The sequence below is a fragment of the Ceratotherium simum genome, chromosome 39 (assembly GCF_057802395.1).
Source record: "Ceratotherium simum simum isolate JZ-2026a chromosome 39, ASM5780239v1, whole genome shotgun sequence".
Taxonomy (NCBI): Eukaryota; Metazoa; Chordata; class Mammalia; order Perissodactyla; family Rhinocerotidae; genus Ceratotherium; species Ceratotherium simum.
Genome location: NC_141938.1, coordinates 15,593,502 through 15,611,970, shown reverse-complemented (window position 1 = coordinate 15,611,970; position 18,469 = coordinate 15,593,502). Strand labels below are relative to the sequence as shown.

Below are 18,469 nucleotides of genomic sequence, written 5' to 3'. Positions count from 1 at the left end.
GTTTCTCCTTGCAGGCCCCACTCACACCTCCCTCCCTCTGGGGGACTTGGGGGGGCGGGGAGGCAGTGTCTGAGGATGAGGGAGACACTGAAATACAGACAGGCCTGGGGGGAGCTGCCCCCACCCCAGCTCATGGCTGCCACCTGGAGACACCGGGGCACCAGAGGGGACATGGACTCTGCTCATGGCACAGCGTCCAGTCAACAGGAGGCTGAAGAAGGATGAGAGAGAACAAGAGAGGCCTTGGGAGTGAACAGTGAACTTCCCAGGAGCTGGAAGGAAGACTTCAGCAGGAGGTTGGAAGATTCAAGTCAGAGAAATGTCCCAAGTCACCCAGAAAGACAGGTCAAAACTGGGAGGACAGAGAAAAGAGAGGCGCCATTGGAGAGTTCCAGAGAGGACAGAGGGAAAACGGAGGGACGTTGTCCAAGAAATAATGGAAGGGGACTGTGCGTCCAGTGTCTCCAAAGAGCTAGGGCCCCACAGCTTGTCCTGGGCACACATGTTAGGGGTCCTGGGACCCCTAAATGCTTCGGTCACATTCCACAGGATCAGGAAGGAGAAGTCCAGGCTCCTGGGGGAAGTGATGGCTGACCCCCAGGTGGTCACACATTGGCTTAGCATACTGCAGGATGGACTCCAGCAAAACAAGGGGGTATGGGCCGCCCCATGGCTTGGCGGTTAAGTGCGCGCGCTCTGCTGCTGGCGGCCCGGGCCCGGGGTTTGCGCACCGACGTACCGCTTCTCTGGCCGTGCTGAGGCCACGTCCCACATACAGCAACTAGGAGGATGTGCAACTGTGACATACAACTATCTACTGGGGCTTTGGGGGAAAAATAAATAAAATTATTAAAAAAAAAAACGAGGGGCTAAGTAGATGAAGAAATAGGTGCTCACAGGAAGGTGAGGGAAGGGAAGTGGGGCTGGGGGATCACCCAAGGGGTTTGTGGTGAAGGACCATTGAGGGTGTGGGGGGAACCGTGCGGCCATTGGGAGCAAAGGTGACTACCGATTTATAAAGGAGGCTGTTGGGCGACAGATGGACAGATGGATGGGGAGTGAAGCTAGGAAGCCGGGAACAGGGTCTCCAGAGTCTTGATGTCAGCATAGAGTCGGGGATGTGTGAACACAGACCTGTCTGGTGTTTGCATGGATTTGTGGATAATGGCCCTGTGGTGACGCGCTTTGAAAGTCCTTTTAGAACTGTAAGTGTGCTTTGAAATGCACCAGAAATAAGGTGGGGTGAGGGATGGACCGAGAGGTGGAGAGATGGACAGACACAGAAGCCCAAGGAGAATGGTGATGGTGTACTCTAGACCAGGTCTCCCCCAGGCACTGCGGACATCGGGGCCGGGGCGTTCTCTGGGGCTGGGGGGGGGTGGTCCTGGGCGTTGTGCGGGGTTGAGCAGCATCCCTGGCCCGACCTGCTCGATGCCAGGAGCCTAGCAGTCCAAAATCAAGGTGTCGCAGGGCTGTGCTCTCCGGAGGCTCCAGGAGAGAATCCTTCTTGTCTCTCCCAGCTTCTGGGGGTCCAGCAATCCTTGGCTTGTGGCCGCATCCCTCCAGTCTCTGTGTCCTCACGTGGCCATCTCCCTGTGCGTCTGTGCCCAAATTTCCCTCTTGCAAGGACACCAGCCATTACAAAGACCCTATTTCCAAGTAAGGTCACATTCACAGCTTTAGGGATTGGGACACGGACCTATGTTTTTTTGGCGACACAATGCAACCCACAGCACTTCCCCAGGCAGGAAAGCCAGGAACATCTTCAAACACGTTCCCTGGGTGCAGAATCACCCCGGCTGAGAACCACATACCCCCGTGCCCGCCCATCTGGAGTTGGTGTTGGTGGCAGGCACACGATGGTCGGGGTAAAATTCTTTCCGCTCTGCTGTGCGTCTGAAGATTCTAGTAGGGTGTAGGAATGAAATAATACGGAGCGGGGTGGGGGGTCTAGGGGGTGACGAGGGCCGCGAGCATCGTTCGTGGGGTGGGTGTTGTCACACAGGCTTCATTTGTCTGTTTGGTGTATTTTGAAACCTTCCACAATAAAAATATCTATTTTTTAAGTTTTAAAAAAATGTCCTTTGAGGGCCGGCTCCGTGGCTTAGCGGTTAAGTGCGCGCGCTCTGATGCTGGCGGCCTGGGTTCGGATCCCGGGAGCGCCCCGAGGCACCACTTCTCCGTCCAACGTGAGGCCGAGTCCCACGTACAGCAACTAAAAGGATGTGAACCTATGACATACAACTGTCTGCTGGGGCTTTGGGGGGAAAAAAAAAAAAAATGTCCTTTGAGAGCTTCATTTGGAAATGTCTGTGGATGAAAACAGCATCAAACCCCCCCAGGGTGGGGAGCAGGTGGGCATGGAGGAGAGTGGAGATGGTGGCTTGGTGGGGGCTGCTGGTGGGCACCTAGGGGTCTGTTTTATCTGCTTACTTTTTGCATATATTTAAAATCTAAATGAGGCAATCCTTAATGTCAGGGAAAGACAGTGTTGGAGACAGGACCCCCACTAGAGCCCCCGGGACCAGTGATGGCCGACGGGGCCGCCTGCTCTCCCCCACGGCCGCCCAGGGACCCTCTGTCCCCCTCCATGCTGGCTCCCCACGCCTCTGGGGCGGAATCTGTGCACAAACTTCAGGTTCCCTGAGCCCCTGAAATCTTTTTTTTTTTTTTTTTACTATTTTTTTATTTTTTTGTGAGGAAGACCAGCCCTGAGCTAACATCTGCCAGTCCTCCTCTTTTTGCTGAGGAAGACTGGCCCTGGGCTAACATCCATGCCCATCTTCCTCCACTTTATATGGGACGCCGCCATAGCATGTCTCGCCAAGCGGTGCGTCGGTCGGTGCTAGCCCGGGATCCGAACCGGTGAACCCCAGGCCGCCGCAGCGGAGCGCGTGCACCCAACCACTTGCGCCACCGGGTCAGCCCCGAAATCTTTTATTTATTTTTTATTTTTTATTTTTTTGTGAGGAAGATCAGCCCTGAGCTAACATCCATACTAATCCTCCTCCTTTTTTTTTGCTGAGGAAGACCAGCTCTGAGCTAACATCTATTGCCAATCCTCCTCTGTTGTTTTTTCCCCAAAGCCCCAGTAGATAGTTGTATGTCATAGCTGCACATCCTTCTAGTTGCTGTATGTGGGACGTGGCCTCAGCATGGTCGGAGAAGTGGTGCGTCGGTGCGCGCCCGGGATCCGAACCCGGGCCACCAGCAGCAGAGCACGCGCACTTAACCGCTAAGCCATAGGGCCGGCCCGAAATCTTTTATTTTTAGATTGAGATATGATCCACGTACATCAAAGTTCGCCCTTTTAAAGTACACAATTCAGTGGTTTTTAGCAAATTCGAGTTGTGCAATCATCACTCTCAATTTGAGAACATTATCATCAGCCAAAAACAACCCTGTGTCTTGAGTCGTCACACCCACCCCCCTAAGCCCCCCAGCCCCTGGCAGCCGCCATCCACCCTCTGTCTCTGTGGAGTGACCCGTCTCTGACACTCCAAGGAAACAGAGCCGGACACCGTGTGGCTGTATCCGTCAGGGTCCTCCAGAGAAACAGAACCGCTAGGACACGTGGAGACAGAGAACGGGGGGCTTGATGGCGGCTCACGTGGTTATGGGGCCGACAAGTCCCATGGTCTGCTCCTGGAAGCTGCAGACCCAGGAGGGCCCGCGGGGCGACTCAGTGCGAGGCGGACAGCCCGGGAACCAGGAGCCCCGTGTCCCAGGGCAGGAGGGGCTGGACGACCCAGCTCAGGAAGGAAGAATGCGCCCCTCCTCCCGCTTTGTGTTCCATGCGGCCCCTGATGGATTGGGTGATGCCCACGTGGGGGCAGCGATCTCTTTACTTGGTCTACTGGATGAAATGCTGGTCTCCTCCAGAGGCTCCTGCACAGACACACCCAGGAATAGTGTTCTACCAGCTCCCCGGGCATCTCAGGCCAGGCAAGTTGACACATAAAATTAACATCACGGTGGCCTTCTGTGTCTGGTTCTCTCACTGAGCGTCATGTGTTCAGGGTCCGTCCACGGTGTGTCAGGGCCTCACTCCTCTTCATGGCTGCGTCATATTCCAGTGTGTGGGTGGACACTTTCCCGTAACCTTTCATTCGTTGATGGACGCCTGGGTCGTTTCCACTTTTTGAGCCCCTGGAATGTTGAACAAGCCTTACCTGGTCTTACAGGGAGTGTCTGGCTCTCCCCCACCCCCTATCCTCCCAAGGCTAAGAATCCCTGTTCTAGAATGTTGCTGTCCGCTAGAACTTTCCGGATGATGGAGATGTTCTCCGTCTGCTCTGTCCAGTTCAGTAGCCACCGGCCCCGTGTGGCCAGGGCAGCTGAGGAACGGAATGTTTAATTCGTTGAGCTTAAATAGCCACACGTGGCTGGTGGCCATCCCGTCGGACTGTTCTTGAAATTCAAAGAAGCCGGTTCCTCTGCTCCAGGGGGTCCCGCCACCCCTTCTCTGACCCATGAACTCCCAACTTGTCCTGTTAGGCACCATGGCCTCGGGTCGCCCCCTGGCTCCCTCCCTCGGCAAACCCCGTGGATCTGAGTTCAAACAGTTTCAAGCCTTCTGTGGCAACCACTCGCTCCCCTTGAGGGGACACTGGAGACAAAGGCCAGGGGGCTGGAATGACCTTGGAGGTGAGGCTGCAGCGGCCGGGCCGTGCTGGGCCAGGGCTGCCTCGTCAGACGATGGGGAGTCTTATCTTCAGGGTAATGTGGTCGGAGGATTAATGTCTCCCAAAGACGTCCTCCTCCTGGTCCCGGGACCTGTGGACGTGTCACCTCACATGGTTAAGGGACTTTGTGGGTGGATTAAGTTAATACCCCTGAGATAGGGGATGACCCTGGATTCCCGGGGGCCCCGTGTCATCACAGGGTCCAGGACGGGCTCGGGTGCGCAGGGCCCCACGTGGGGCTGGGGGCATTTCACCTCCCGCCAAACACTGAGCGGCCAGAACCCAGCCCGTCCTCCCTCCTGAGGTCCCAAGGTCGGTGGCCGCTCAGGGCCTCTGAGCTCAGGGGCTGGGTCAGCAGCACAGGGGCTGGAGTCGGGGAGGCCCAAGTTCTCAGGCAAGCCAGACCTCTCTGGCTGGTGCCCATGGGCGAGTCGCTCACCCGAGCCTCAGTTTCCCCCTAGGGAGCTGCTGCCGATTCCGGGTGGCAGGGCTGACTGCAGAGTAAAGAGAATGCGTCGGGGGGGGGCGCCGCTCGGGCAAGCGACGGGGAGGCCGAGACCCCCATGTAGTAGGGGTGAGGAGGGCCACCAGGCCCTGACCAGCTGTGGGATGGGGACAGAAGGCCTGGGGGCGCCAGGCAGCTGGGGAGGGGTCCTGTGCCCCCACCTGCACCCTGGCCCCTGGGGGGACAGACTCTGTGGCCTGCAGACGGGGGCAGGGGCTAGCCGGGCAGGTGGGCGGCCGGGGTTCTCCCACTCCTGCGCCCAGCCTTGAGGTCAGGAGAGAAGCTGGCGATGGCCACTGGACGAGGGTGGTGGGGGCGCTGGAGGGGCTGGGGTGGCCGATGTCAGCGCTGGCCTGGGGGCTGCAGGGTACGAGGGTGCAGGGCCCCTTGGGAGCCCATGGGGGCAGCAGGGCTGGCTCAGCAGCGTCCCCGTGTGCTGGGCCCTGAGGAACCCCCGGGACGCCCCCACCCAAGCTCCCAGCCCAGACCTGGACTGGCCACCTTGTTTCTTAGGAGTGAACCTGAGAGCGTCTGGTGTCAAGCCACCTGCCCCCGTCCAGGCAGCGGGAGGACCCCACTCTGAACGTGCCCAGGTGTGCCACATCTGGAAGCTTCCATGCCTGGCTCTTGGGCTAACACTGCTGGGACCTGAACGTCAGGCGGCCAGACACTGCCCCTCTACCCCCGGGTCCTCCTTGGGGCACAGGGGAGCCCGCCCCCTACCCCAGGAAAGGCTGGCCCCTGTCCCGCTGACTCCTCGGTCATCGTCTAGCCCGCGGTATGGTGACAAACACAAGACGCAGGCGCCGAAGGGCTCAGGGGACCCGACCCCGAGGCCCAGGTTCCTGTGACTCAGGACACACATACTCGGTCTTCAGACTTCAACCACACGCGCCCGGGATGGCTTTATTCGGTCCCACAGGCCCCCCTGCGGCCCCGGCCTCGTGAGGGGTGGGCCGACATCCGGCCTCAGGGGAGGGGCCTTTCTGGGGTGCCCTGCCTGTGGCGCCCGGCCACGGCCACGGCCACGGCCCACGCGGGGCAGAGCCCACCCCCAGCAGCGGCGGCCGTAGCTCTGGAAGATTTGTGCTTCGACTTGACACTGGAGGATGCGGTCAGCTGGGGTCCCAGGCCAACGGCGGGCAGCGACCTCCCCCACTCTGAGGGGGGCCCCCTTCATCCCCACCCCCGGATCGGCCAGGGCATCCAGCCAAGCGAGGCCACCACCCGGGTCCTTCCTGACAGTCACAGGCTGCTGGGCAGGGCCGAGTGGGGACGGGGGCCATGGGTGGGGCTCCCCTGGACGACCCCTCTGTGGGCTTAAGGCCGATGCGGGGCAGGGCGGACAGTCCCCCGAGGGCACTCCCGGGGCCGAGGGGAGGGGATGGAAGCTGCCCTCACCAAGGCACTCGGGCCGGACTCCAACACCCCTGCGCCCAGAGCTCCCTGAGGCTGCTGCTCCGGACGCCCGGCGCTGGGAAATGCTTGGCCGTAAATGCACCCGGGACAGGAAGGCAGAGGAGCCGCGGCCGCCACAGCCCCAAGAGCCGGGCCTCACTGTCCCTGGGAACAGGGGAAACTGAGGCACGAGGTCGGCAATAGCAGAGGTGCCTCGGAGCCCTGGCCTGGTGCGTCCAGCCATGCTTCCTCCAGCCGCGAGCAGTTCTCTCCATCGCCGACGGCTGACGCTCAGAGGAGGCTTCCAGAAGCAAGGGCCAAGTTCACGTCCACGTGCAGCAAACACAAGAGGCCAGGCAGGCCTGGCCCGTCTACATCAGGGTTTAGTGAAGGAAGCGTCTGGGCTGTGCCGTCTGCTTCCGGCTGTGCTCCGGGCGTCATGGCTTCGCCCGGTGGGGCAGGCGCACAGGGCAGCCGTCCTGCACCCCCTTCCAGAAGGACTGGCCCTGCAACATCGTCCCACCCCGTGGCGGCTGTCCTGTGTGAGGCGCTCAGGGTGGCGGCCACGGGGCCAAGGTCAGGGGCACGGTGCCCCGAGTCCAGGGGGAGCGGTGACCCCGAGGAGGGGCCTCCTGCAGACGGGCACTCGGGGATCCGGGCCCTTTAGAGAAGAGCAAACGTGGGGTCCGTCGGGTGGGGGCCGTCCTCCAGCCGTGCCCCCAGGCGCCCCTGCGGCCCGGAGAGGGGACACGCCTGGGAAGGGCGAAGAGAGGCCCCCTTCCTCCCGGCCGGGCACCGAGCCTGGTCCCAACGCGCCGAGGGCCAAGTCTGCGGGCGGCCACAGATGGTGGGGTCTCTGGAAGAGAGGGACAGGGCTCGTCAGGGCCCGGCGGGCTGTCCTCCAGGGGATAGGCCTCCAGCCCACGGGTGCCGTGGGCACTGGTCTGGGGCGCGCTGGCGGCACCTGCTCTAGACGCGCTCCATCTCCGGGTCCTGGTCAGGCTCCTCCTCGTCCTCGTCCTCGTCCTCCTCGTCGTCCTCAGCGCCCACCTTGTCCAGCGGCGCCTCGCCGTCCCGGGCCAGCTCCTCCACGTGCGCCAGCATGTCGGCCACCAGCGCCTCCTCCAGCCGCTTGCGGACCTGCTGCACCAGCTCCTCCTGCTTCCTGGGGCACAGACCCGCCGCTCAGGGCCCCGCCCGCCTCCGGGAAGCCCAGGGCCAGCAGGGAGGGACGTGCGGACGCGTGGGCCGGTCACCTCGGGGGCTGAGCGTCCCCTGGCCCCGGCCTGCAGCCCTCTGACACAGCCTTCCCGATCAGACGCCCCTGCCGGGCCCAGACCGGGGGCTCCTCGTCCCGGGACACACTCCACACGCCCCCTGGGGCCTGCCCGCTCACTTCTGCCGCTGCCCCCTCCCCGCGGAGACCCCTCCCTGCCAACATGGGGGCCACCTGCCCGCCCAGTCTAGTGCCTCTGAGCCTTCACGATCACGAAAGCAGGGTGCGCCGAGAGAAAAGACCCCGCCGGGGTAACAGGCTCTCCAGGAGGCGGCCTCAGGGTGGGGAGCGGCTCTCCCGTCCCCGAGGTCTGGACACGGCCGTCAGCCCAGTCTGCAGGCTGCCCTCCTGCCTGCACGTCCACTGGAACGGGGTGTCTGTCTCCAGTTCTGGCCAACGCCGGCCAGGCCCTGTCCCCGCGAGGCCTCCCCTCCCTCCCGCCGCTCCCGTTAGCCCTGCGGGGTCCCTCCCTCCGCACCGCTGGCCACTCCTCTCGCTCCAGACAGGACCGGACCCAGCGACTAACCCACAGTCTCAGTTTCCGTCTCAGCGGCTTTCCTACTTCTAGAAGTTCTGCCGAGCTTTACGGACCTGCCTGTCTTTCCCCACAGGCGAGCTCTCCTCTTACTCCCCCTCTCCTGGGGGCGCTCGTCCCGTGTGCCCACCACGCACGGGCACGGGGCTCGCTCCGCACCCACGTGGCTTTCCACTGTCCCGAGACAGAAGCCCAGGCGCCCACGACGCGGCAGCGTGGGCCCTGGAGAGCTCCTTTAGGCCCTCGCGCCGACAGTTTCAAGTCTAAAAGGACGTGTTTTATCCCGGTCGCACTTCCAGATGTTTCCGCTCGGGTGCCAGTTCAATCCACCTCTTCACCAGGAGGTTCCAGCCAACGGCCGCCTCCCGCTCTCAGCCCACTGGCACCTGGCACCACACACAGGGCCCGCCACACGGAGGCCCAGCATCCAGGCCCCGGGACATCCAGCTTCACCCCCACTACACCCTGTCCCTGTCACGTGCCACCCCCGCCACTCCGGGCCCCTCCTGTGCCCACCACAGCCGGCACCCCCAGCAGGCACATGGAAGGCCTCACGCCCTCAGGGCGGGCAGGGGCCACGCGGAGCCCGCCAACACGGGGGAACCACCACCTTCTCTTCGCAAGAACGTCCCTGCAGAGCGGGACCCTGGGCTCCCTCCCACAGGGCACGTCTGCCAGCCCTCGCTGAGGACCCCCAGAGGGGCAGCGTCCCGACGCTCTCTAACAGTGGGACCCTCACCCGGCTACTTCTGCTCACACCCCGGGCAGCCACACCGCCGCCGGCCAGCGAGGGGGGCGGGCAGCTACCTGATGTCCTCGTCGGTCACCATGAAGGCCTTGCAGAGCGGCTGGGCCGTGTTGAGCCACACGCCGGGGTTCTTCTCCACGGCAGCCGAGAGCTGCCCGGTGATGGGCATGGTGCTGGTGTGCAGGGCGCTGGCAATGGCCGAGAGCAGGGTCTCGTCCGTGCAGCCGGGTCCCACACCTAGCAGGGCGCAGGGGGCAGTCACCAACAGGCCCTGGGCCTCCCTCCCGACCTCAGGTTTTCGTCCCCAACCCCCCGTGTGGGCCTGCGGTCACGGGGGACAGAGCAGCACAAGCCACGCGTTCTCAGCGATGGCGTGGCTCTGTGTTTATGGTGCAGGAGCAAAACCACACGGCCACGTCTTTCCGGGACCCCCCATGACAGACACGCCCTGCAGGTCCACAGCCCATCAGGCCGTCTCCAGGACCAGGAACCGGGGGGCCTCCCCGGCGGTCCACGGGGGAGGGAGGGGGGGCCCCTCCCCCGGCGCCCTGGCCACCGCCCCCTCCCGACCCCCAGGGCACCCTCACCTTGCAAGCCCTTGGGGAGGTCCATGGTCTGCACGAGCTCCTCGGCGATGTCGAAGGCGTTCAGGCCGCTCAGTTTCTTCTCCCAGAAGAGCTGCCGCCAGAGACACACGTGAGGCCACAGGCCAGCCCGGCCCCCACAACACGCAGCCCCGCGCAGTCGGGACGGTGGCGGTCTCAGTGTGACCTCTGACCCCACACTTGCCAGGGCTGCTCGAGCCCCCACTGGGGAAATGAGGGTGCGTGGACCCTAGGTCCGTACTCCTGGGCAGAGAAACTCCAGCCTTGATTTTCAGCAGGAGGACCACCCAGGACGTCAGACTCACCATCAGTGTGGACGGCGATGGTTCCCATGAGATGACCGTCCCTGCCACCTGGGTCTCCGACCCCACCGAGGGACAGCCCCCCACACCCTGAAGTCGGGGTGCGGTGGTCCAAGCCCCACCCAGGGCTGAGCTCAAGGCCCACCAGGGGGCCCAGGGGACACGGCCTTGGTTACCTCCTCCCACAGCCCGGGCACTGTCCACAGGTGCTGCCCTGTGCCGACAGGGGACCCAGGAGCCCCTGGAAGGGGCAACGAGCTCCAGCCCTCGGCCTCCACACAGGACCCCGGGGAGAGATTCCTGAGGCTGATCCCACACACGGGGGACACCCAGACACAGGTTTCTGAACTGCTACTTAGTGGCTACGACCCAAACGCCACCTGGGGGGCTGGTGACGGCAGGGGCCTCGCCCTCGGGTCCCCGTGAGCGTGCCCCCTGCCGGCCGCACCCTGGCTCTCTAGCGGGCATTTGAAAGGACGTGTGGAAACACGGTAAGTCTTCGTTTTTGAAAAGCAGGTTATACGGCTGCGCACACACTGCTATTGAAAACAACCCCCAAAACTGAACGACCTGGCCGAGGTGGCAGCCAGAGGGAGCCGCGTCCCGCAGCGTCCGCACGTGGCCGTGTCCGACTCACCTGCCGGGGCTGCTCCACCGCCTTCTGGGGGTCACTCTTCACCTTGTTGCTGGGGTGGTTGGTGATCTTGGTCACCGGCTGCTTGAAGATGGACGCCGTCTGCCTGACGGGGAGGGCCGTGTTCAGGTCGGGCTTGCCCTGCGGAGACACGCACGCTGGCACTGGGCCGGGTCCTCTGCGGCTTTCCCAGTCAGCGGAGAAAACCATCCCCGGGCTCCGGGGAACAGACCTCGTGGCCCTGGGTCACCAGTGCACCCCATGGCACCCAGGGATCCGGAGGGGACGCCAAGCCCACTGCCCGCAGGGGCCGTGGTCGGGGCCCCGGACGCATGCCTGCCCCGTCCTCGCCTCCCGCTCTCGTTCTCTGAGGAGTCCCGTGAACACGCGGCCATCAGAGACTGGGGCACAGCGTCCCTGGGCGCCCGCGTGTTGGGAGGAAAAGCCTGGCAGACGCACCTGAGGCGCCCGGGGCCCTCTCTCCACGCCCCTGGAGCTGCCAAATTCCCCGCCCCGAACAGCCATGATTGTAACACCAGGACAAGTACGCTACGAGAACAGCTCTCTTCCCACCAAGAGTGGACCGTGACGGCACGCCCGGCGCGGCGCGGCCCCTCCTGACCCGAGGGCGGCGGGCGGCTCACCTTGACCTGGCTGGAGGAGTCGTAGCGGACGCGCTGCCGGCTCTTGTTCATCTTGCCCATCAGCATCTTGCCCGTGCGGAAGTCGAAGGTGCTCAGGTCCATGGAGCCCCCCAGGTACCGTGCCAGCTGGGGCTTGCTCCGGAACTTCTTCCCACTCGGGCTGTGGAAAGAGGGGGGGTCAGCAGGGGGCAGGCTGTGGGGGGCCAACCCCCGCCCTGCCCCCAACGCCCCCTCCTGACCAGGACCCAGCGCAGCTGGGGGGCATGGGGCCCACCGCAGATGCCAACCCTGAGAGCAGGGATGAACGCCCCAACACAGAAGGATGGAGCCCAGACCTGGATTTCTAGAACGTTACAGAAACAGAAGGAGGCCGTGTTCTTGAGAAAAGACCGGAGGATAGCAGGTGTTTGAGAGACAGTCCCTAACAGCAGGCTCCTTCTCGTGGTTACAGCATGGGGGACCAGGGTCTCCGGGGGGCTGGGCTGTGAAATCATAAGACTTGGGGCCAGGACCCCAAACAGCCGCCCAGGCGTGGCCTGTTGGCAGAGTCGGAACCACCTCTCCAGGACACAGTGACGCCAGCCTACAGGGCTGCTGCGGGTGTCCAGTGGGGTGACACTAGAGTGCCCAGCACGGCACCAGGAAACGACAGCAACAGCTGGAATGTGACCTGGGGCAGCCACTGTGGAAAACAGTCTGGCAGATGTTCAAACGATTAAACAGCAATTCCACCCTTGGGTGTCTACCCGAGAAATGAAAACACGCGTCCATGCAAAAACTTACACCAAAATGTTCACAGCAACGTGGTGCAGAACAGGCATAAAGGGGAAACAGCCCAAATGCCCATCGATGGATGATGAACCCACACATGTCCACCCACACACTGGAATACGACACAGCCGTGAAAAGGAGTGATGCCCTGACACAGCCACACCGTGGATGGACCCTGAACACACGACGCTCAGTGAGAGAACCAGACACAGAACGACACACAGTGTGTGATTCCACTGATGTGAAATGTCCAGAACAGGTGCATCCACAGACAGAAAGTGGGTTTGTGGTCGTCAGGGGCTGGGGAGGGGGTGGGGAGTGACTGGTAATGAGCACAGGGTGTCTTCTTGGGGTGATGGAATGCTCTGGAGTTAGATAGGAAGACAGTGCACAACTCTGTGCAGATCCTGATAACCACTGACTTGCACTGTGGATGGGTGACGGTGTGAACTACAGCCCCACTGAGTTGTTAGAAAAACAGCACTCGTGTGGCACTCGGTGGGCCTGGTGCCTTTCTAAGCATGTTTGTGCCACAAACTCGAAACAGTCACTCTCAGTCACAGCTCATCTGTCTGAGACTGGCGAGGGGCTGGATTTTGTGTCCCCTGAAAACCTCGAGGACAAGCCCCTAATTCTAGCGAGTGCATGCTTGCCCCCTCCAGCCCGGCTCCACATGTCCCAGCACACGGCAGACGAGGGACGGGGGTACAGACGAGGGGTGAAGGGTGCAGACGAGGGACAGGGGTGCAGACGAGGGTACAGACAAGGGGCGAAGGGGGCAGACGAGGGACGGGGGTGCAGACAAGGGACGGGGGTGCAGACAAGGGACGGGGTGCAGACGAGTGACGGGGTACAGACGAGGGGTGAAGGGTGCAGACAAGGGACGGGGTGCAGACGAGGGACGGGGTGCAGACAAGGGGCGAAGGGGGCAGACGAGGGACAGGGGTACAGACAAGGGATGGGGGTGCAGACGAGGGACAGGGGGCAGATGAGGGCTGAGGAGGGCAGAAGAGCGACAGGGAGGGTAGATGACAGATGGGGGGCAGACAAGGGGCATGGGGGCAGACGAGGGACGGGGGGCAGATGAGGGCTGAGGAGGGCAGAAGAGCGACAGGGAAGGTAGATGACAGACGGGGGGCAAAGGGGGCAGACGAGGGACAGGGAGGGCAGTGTGGAAGCCGGCAGAGCCAGAGGAAGTGATGTGTGGCTGGTGGCACTCAGCTCGGGCAACCCCACCAGGCCCTCTGACCCAGCAAGGTCGCTGCAGAAACTCGTGCTATTTCGCTGGGTCCAGCCTCACCTGCTAGGTCATGGCATCCCAGCACAGACAGCCCGACTGCCTTGGGTTCAGAGGCCACTGCGGACTCTTCTGGAATTCCCCTTCCTCTTACACTCTTGAGCTGGCTGCTGTGGACACTGAGCCCATATGCGCAGGGCAGTCCCTGACACAGGCTTCAGATCTGCCCACAGGGGGAGGAGTGGACCCCGGGGAACCCTCGCCAGCATTTCTCCAGTCACCCCACCTGCGCTGTTCTGCCTTTAAGAATGCATGATAGGGGCCTGTCCCGTGGCGCAGGGATTAAGTGCGCGTGCTCCACCGCTGGCAGCCCGGGTTCGGATCCTGGGCGTGCACCAACGCACCGCTTGTCAGGCCACGCTGTGGCGGCGTCCCATATAAAGTGGAGGAAGATGGACACGGATGTTGGCCCAGGGCCGGTCTTCCTCAGCAAAAAGAGGAGGACTGGCATGGATGTTAGCTCAGGGCTGATGTTCCTCACACAAAAAATAAATAAATAAAAATGCCTGAGAGCAGGGAAATGGACACAGACCATCGACTGTTTAGGGCTGGGGGACGGGGGGACAGGGCGGCAACAGTTAAAGAGTCTGGGTTTCTTTTCAGGGGGATGGAAATGTTCTGAAGTGACTGGTGACGGCTGCACGTGTCTGTGAATGAGCTAAATGCCATTCCTGTGTATCCTTCAAAGAGGTGAGGGTACGGGATGTGGATCCTCTCCCAATAAAACTGTTTAAAGAAACGATACAACAGCGAAACCACACTAGTGGGTGCCAGGGGCTGGGAGAGGGGATGCGGGGAAGGCTGATTGGCCCGGGCCTAGCATTTGGGGTAATGCAATGCTCTGGAACTAGAGTGGTGATGGTTGTACAATGTTGTGAATGTGCTAAAACCGCTGAATTGTACACTTTTAAAGGGTGAATTATACGGAAAGTGAATTACATCTCCATTTTTAAAGGTTCTGCAGATCTGTATTGACGCAGGAAGATGTCCCTGAAGTTTCACTGAAGGAAAAACACCTGGATTTAATAAAACTGCACGTATAGAAAACAAGCAAGCACTGTAGGCCTTTCTCTGGCGGCAGGCCAACCCCGGGGGTGCAGACAGTGTGCTGGAAGCCCCAGACGGGCTGGGACGGAGGACGGCTCTGGGCTGGGCCCTGTCAATGGTCCAGGAGCCTAAGGCCCGAGGAGATACCCCAGGGGCTGATGCGCGGCCTTGGCGACCTTCCTTCTCCACACCCAAGCTCTGCGTCCAAGGAAGGGGCTGCCGTGGGGGCCTCGAGGTCGGGGGAGGCCCCACAGTGAGGCCACAGGCTGTGGCCCCTCAGCCTGCTGCCCAGGGAAGGGGTCCTCCTGCGTCTCCTACGTGCAGTTCTATTTCTAACACGAGACCATGGGGAGAAGTCCCCTGTGTTCCACACACCCCAAAGGACCACCCCCCCAGTCAGGGGGTAACTCCCCGTCTGGAGCGGGGACACTATTTTCACATAGAAAACCCCCGGCTGCCACCTCCCATTTCACCCCATGTCCCCGTGACAACAGACCCCGGGAGCAAAGCTGGAGGCCCGGGGCCTCATGTTGGGGGGTGGCCCCCAGGTGACGGTTCAGGGGTCACTCCACCTCTCCCGTATGACAGTTATCCACGATCACACTCGCTTCCTGCCACTCTGGATGAGGCAATGGAGGCCTGCACGTCCCCCAAGGCAGGGCCGGGACCCAGGGCCAGGTGGGCCTGCCCTCTGGATTAAGAGAAAATCTCCTGTTTCTGCTCCTGCCCAGCCTCCTGGTTGGGCAGGGGGCTCCCGCAGGCGGTGAGGGACCCATATTCCAGAAAACACCATCAGGTCCATATCATATCCCCCCAGACTTCCTGCCCACTGGGAGGGAAGCTGACACCCACCCGCCTGCTGGGTCACTCAGGCCAGAGCCCTGGGAGTAGTGCTGGACCCCGTGCCCCCTTATCTCCCGTCTCAGGCCCTCACCTCTCAATGGAGCCGGAGAAAACCTGAAATCGCAGCTCTCCAGCCCATTTGGAGCTTCCCCCTGCTTTTCCCCTCCGCCAGACCCCCACGCTCGGGGCTGAGGCCCTGAGAGGCCCCCGAGCAGGTGGAGAGACGATGATCTCGGGGCGCTCCAGGAGCCCTCAGCCTCCCAGGCCTCTGCACCAGCCTGGACCACCTCCCCGCTCCACTGTCAGGGCTCATCTGTCACCTCCTCCTAGAAACCCTCCCTGATGGCCCCAATCTCATCAGGCACCCCCCTTATCAGCCCCCACAGACCCCTGCACCTCTCAGCATGCGTCACCACTTAGAACAGGGTGACGGCTGGTGCATCAGCTGTCACCTAGGAGGGGAGGGCCCAGGGCTCACTCCCGGCTGAAGGACCAGGACCGGGCAATGCCAGACACCCAGCAGGTGCTGCAGAGACTAAAAAGACAGGGACCGGCTTCAGTCTTTAGATCCAAAAGGAAGAGACCAGCACACAAGGCCGCGTGGAATGAAACAAGGCAGGCGGTTCCTGGCCTGAGGGCTCCCTGTTCTGACCGAGGAGGACAGAACTCGGAGAATTTAGGTTTTCTAAAGCGCCAGCAGGGAGCGACCTCACAGAGGGTGGCAGTGAAGGGGAATGGACACACGTGTCCCCGAGACACTGCCTGCAATGTCACTTTCAGTGACTGAGATTACAGAGTCCCGGCCAACTGCTGTACCCACTTGGGGGCCCCCAGTCTGGCTCCCCATCGCTGCCCTGCACTTCTCGGAAACCGGAACCCAAGCACGTCCTGTGGCTGTCCCTTCCCTGCTCGCTTCCCCCACTCCTCCCAAAACAGGGCTAGCAAAGCCCACGGGGCCCCGGTGCCGGGTGGATGAAGCGCGGTCCTGCCTCTCTGCGGGGGCACCCAGCCAGTCTCTGGGCCCACGACGCGCCGCACACCCCCCAGCACCCGCTGGCACTCAACACGTGGCAGGTGCCCCACACGCTTTCTTTTCACCAGGGTCCCCGAAGCAAAGGGGAAGGAGCCATCAAACCTGGCGCAGAAACAAAAGAATCTTCCACCAATCAGGGAAAAAAAAAAAAAAAAGGAAGGGAGAAGGCAAACAGCAGGTGGCCGACTGTCCGGGGCTGAGCTGCGTACCGCCCCCTCACTCTTTGTTCCTCAGAAGGAAACCTGCCACCCCTCCCCGGCCAAGGGCAGCTCCTCCTTTCAATTTGGGGAGAAGGGGCTCTTAAAGCCTCAGACTCCAGGAACGTCCACGCAGAGACCAGCGTGTCCTTAGCTCGGTGCTTCGGTCCCCAATCTCTCCGACCGGAGGGGACACGACCCCGGTGATGGCGCTCTCGGAATGTTCCCACGGACGGAGGAGGGACAGCCCCGGCCACCCTGGGAAAGGCCCGGGAACCCGCATTCCTAGACACGCCCTCCCCGACCCCCCAGAGCGAACCCTGCTCCCCGAAACTACCCGCCTCGGGGCGCGCGCGGCCCCGGGAGCGCCCCACGCGGAGCAAAGGGACAGCCCAGCCCCCACCCCCGCCTCCCAGCGGCGTCTGGCCCTCGCCCGGCGCCCCTCGCCCCGCCGGCAGCTTGGCCACGGCTGCCGAACAAAGGCCGCCACCAACCCGAGGCCAGACCGAGCGCCATGCGGCCGCGCCGGGGACGCACGCGCACTGGGCCGGGGCCCCGCCGGGCACGCACGCGCACTGGGCCGGGGCCGCCGCCGCGCGCCAGCACGCACGCGCCCTGGGCCTCGCGCCGGCACGCAGGCACGCACGCACACACGCACGACGCACGCGCGGGGCCCAGGCCGCGGCCCGGGTCGGGGCGCCCAGGCCGCCGCAGAGACCGCTGGGAGGCGCCCGTTGGGGCCCTGCCCGGCCGGCACGTTCATTCACCTATAGTAAAAGACATCCCTGTGGCCGGCCGACAGCCCCGACCTTCTGGGCACTTCTTCCCTCTCCCAGCCCTGCGGGAGCGCCGGGCACTCCCACCTCTTCCGCTCCATCGCGCCCGGCTCCTCGGCCCGCCGCCGCTGTCGCCGCCGCCGCCGCCGCCCGGACCCCCGCTCGCCGCCGCCGCCTCAGCTGCCGCCGCCGCCACTTGCCGCGGCTGTTCCGGCCCGTGGGCCCCCGCCCTCCGCCCCCAGCCGGGCGCGCGCCGGCTTTGCCACCCTCTCGGCCCCCTCCCCGCGCTCGCCAGCCCCCGCTCGGGGGGCCCGCTCCGCCCACCCGCCCGCGCGCGGGGCCCCGTACTGCGCAGGCGCGGCGCAGGGCACGCCCCGCGGCGGCGGCGCCAATCAGCGCGCGGACAGGGGCGGGGCTTGTGGCCGCGCGAGGATCCTCCTGTCCCGCTCCTGCGCCCTGGCCACGCGAGGGGTCCGAGTCGGGACCGCGCTCCCTGGTCGCTGTGGCGCTGTCGGGCCCGCGGGTCTTGCTCTCCTGTTCTGCTCCCACGTCCCCGCCTGAATCCCGGGATGCCCATCAAGGCCGGTCTTCCATCCCTCCGCCTCTCTGGTCTCCCAGCGTCCAGACTCTTCACTGGCGTCCGCCTCGGGGGGCATTGTCGGTGACCACCCCTCTCCACACTCCAAATCCCACCCAGCGCTTCTCTAACACCTCGGAGTCCGGGAGTCCGCCCCCTTCCCCCCGCCTCCACCGCATCCAGCCACCATCTGTCGCCTGGGGAGTCCAGGACCTTACTATGGAATCTCCCGCCCCGACTTTTGTCGCCCTGCCCCCGCGATCCCGTCCCCTCCCCAGCCAGAGGGTCCACGTGGCTCCCCACCCCACTCCGCCTCAGTCCCTCCCCGGGCTGAATTGATCCCCGCCCCCCCCCCCCCAGGGCAGAGCCTGGCCGGCCCAGCGCAGGTGCTTAAGAAAAGATTGCTGAATCAGTGGACAGAGCTGTGGCCAGTGCCAGGAGCAGGCTGGACCTCCTGATGGGTCTGTCCTAGCTTTAGTTGCGGGGCGAGGGGGGAGGATGCGAGTGAGAAGGCCCCAGGCTCCACGCAGGGAAGCAGAGGGGTGGTCTACACCTGGATCGCCTCTGCAGTTGTCTTCCCAGCCCTGTGGCCCCGT

The 18,469-nt window shown here is 63.2% G+C and overlaps 1 protein-coding gene across 7 annotated transcripts; it reads right to left on the bottom strand.

Moving 5' to 3' along the window:
• Positions 1-6,063: 6,063 nt before the first annotated feature.
• On the bottom strand, positions 6,064-17,516 carry MBD3 (methyl-CpG binding domain protein 3). 7 transcript variants are annotated; one of them, XM_087425845.1, is made up of 7 exons: positions 17,384-17,516; positions 11,333-11,492; positions 10,692-10,829; positions 9,735-9,825; positions 9,207-9,384; positions 7,553-7,749; positions 6,064-7,444 (listed from the first exon to the last, which is right to left on the bottom strand). In XM_087425845.1, exons 1-7 carry the CDS (start codon positions 17,395-17,397, stop codon positions 7,140-7,142), a joined length of 1,083 nt encoding a protein of 360 aa, XP_087281971.1. In that variant the 5' UTR covers positions 17,398-17,516; the 3' UTR covers positions 6,064-7,139. The 7 variants fall into 7 exon arrangements, with proteins under 7 accessions (XP_087281971.1, XP_087281969.1, XP_087281974.1 ...); XM_087425843.1 differs by having other exon boundaries at positions 17,288-17,454; XM_087425848.1 differs by lacking the exon at positions 17,384-17,516 and adding an exon at positions 15,382-15,618.
• Between the last annotated feature and the right edge of the window lie 953 nt (positions 17,517-18,469).

Excerpts from the sequence above, each read along its gene's own strand:
- MBD3 (XM_087425843.1), bottom strand. The coding sequence starts at position 17,397 with ATGGAGCGGAAGAGGTGGGAGTGCCCGGCGCTCCCGCAGGGCTGGGAG. Across the intron at positions 9,826-10,691 it reads CGGTGGAGCAGCCCCGGCAG|CTCTTCTGGGAGAAGAAACT; the intron begins GTGAGTCGGACA and ends CTCTGGCGGCAG. Across the intron at positions 7,750-9,206 it reads GTGACCGACGAGGACATCAG|CAGGAGGAGCTGGTGCAGCA; the intron begins GTAGCTGCCCGC and ends TGCCCCAGGAAG.